We start from the raw sequence: 665 nt of genomic DNA on the forward strand, positions 1-665 counted from the left end.
GCCTGAGCCTAGCTCTTCCCTTTTTCATTTAATGATGGCTGGAAGAAAAATAATCAAGTATGCTGGAGAGAAACATTAATTAACTTTTAATTTAGATCTAACGTATGCTTCTTAGCGTACTGCATGAAAGAGCGTGCGGTATCTGTCATGTTATATAGGGGGTGATGCACTGAAGAAACAAGGAAAAGCCTCGGGTCTGAATGGGGAGATGGGGTTTTAACTCTGTGGAAGGGTTTTGTATCTTGATTAAAAGCTGCAGATGTGTGGTAAGTCACTTTTGTATCCATTTTGCATCTGAAATGACTTTCTCTTTAGCTTGGTTTGTATCTGTTTTCTCTTCAGCCAAACTCGCAAGGCGCAGTCAGGAGAGAGAGAATCTCGGCATGCTCGTCTGGTCACCTAACCAGAATCTGTCTGAAGCAAAATGTAAGTCTCTTCAAATAATTTTATTCCCCCTTTCCCTTACATGTGTCACTTCAAGAATGCAAAGTTGCTGCTTTCAGTAGAGAGGTTATGTCTGTGACCTTTCCATTATGATTTGAAAATAATTTGGAGAAAAAAAAAGCCTACAAAGCAATCCCACAGAAGAGCTTCGTTCCTCACTGGGCAGCTGCTCAGAGCATCATATCCACAGAGGCAGGGAAGGCAGGAGAGATGTGACACTC

General features: G+C 41.8%; 1 protein-coding gene across 1 annotated transcript in view; it reads left to right on the top strand.

Annotated features, from left to right (window-relative positions):
* Positions 1-342: 342 nt before the first annotated feature.
* RCOR1 (REST corepressor 1) overlaps positions 343-665 on the top strand; it is a gene marked incomplete at its 5' end in the record, with an annotated part of 39,523 nt that continues 39,200 nt past the window's right edge. The window contains one exon of the mRNA XM_010168949.1: positions 343-426. Coding sequence (XP_010167251.1) covers positions 343-426 — 84 coding nt within the window. The remainder of the gene's footprint in view (positions 427-665) is intronic.

Source organism: Antrostomus carolinensis, unplaced genomic scaffold (genome assembly GCF_000700745.2).
Source record: "Antrostomus carolinensis isolate BGI_N321 unplaced genomic scaffold, ASM70074v2 scaffold15195, whole genome shotgun sequence".
Taxonomy (NCBI): Eukaryota; Metazoa; Chordata; class Aves; order Caprimulgiformes; family Caprimulgidae; genus Antrostomus; species Antrostomus carolinensis.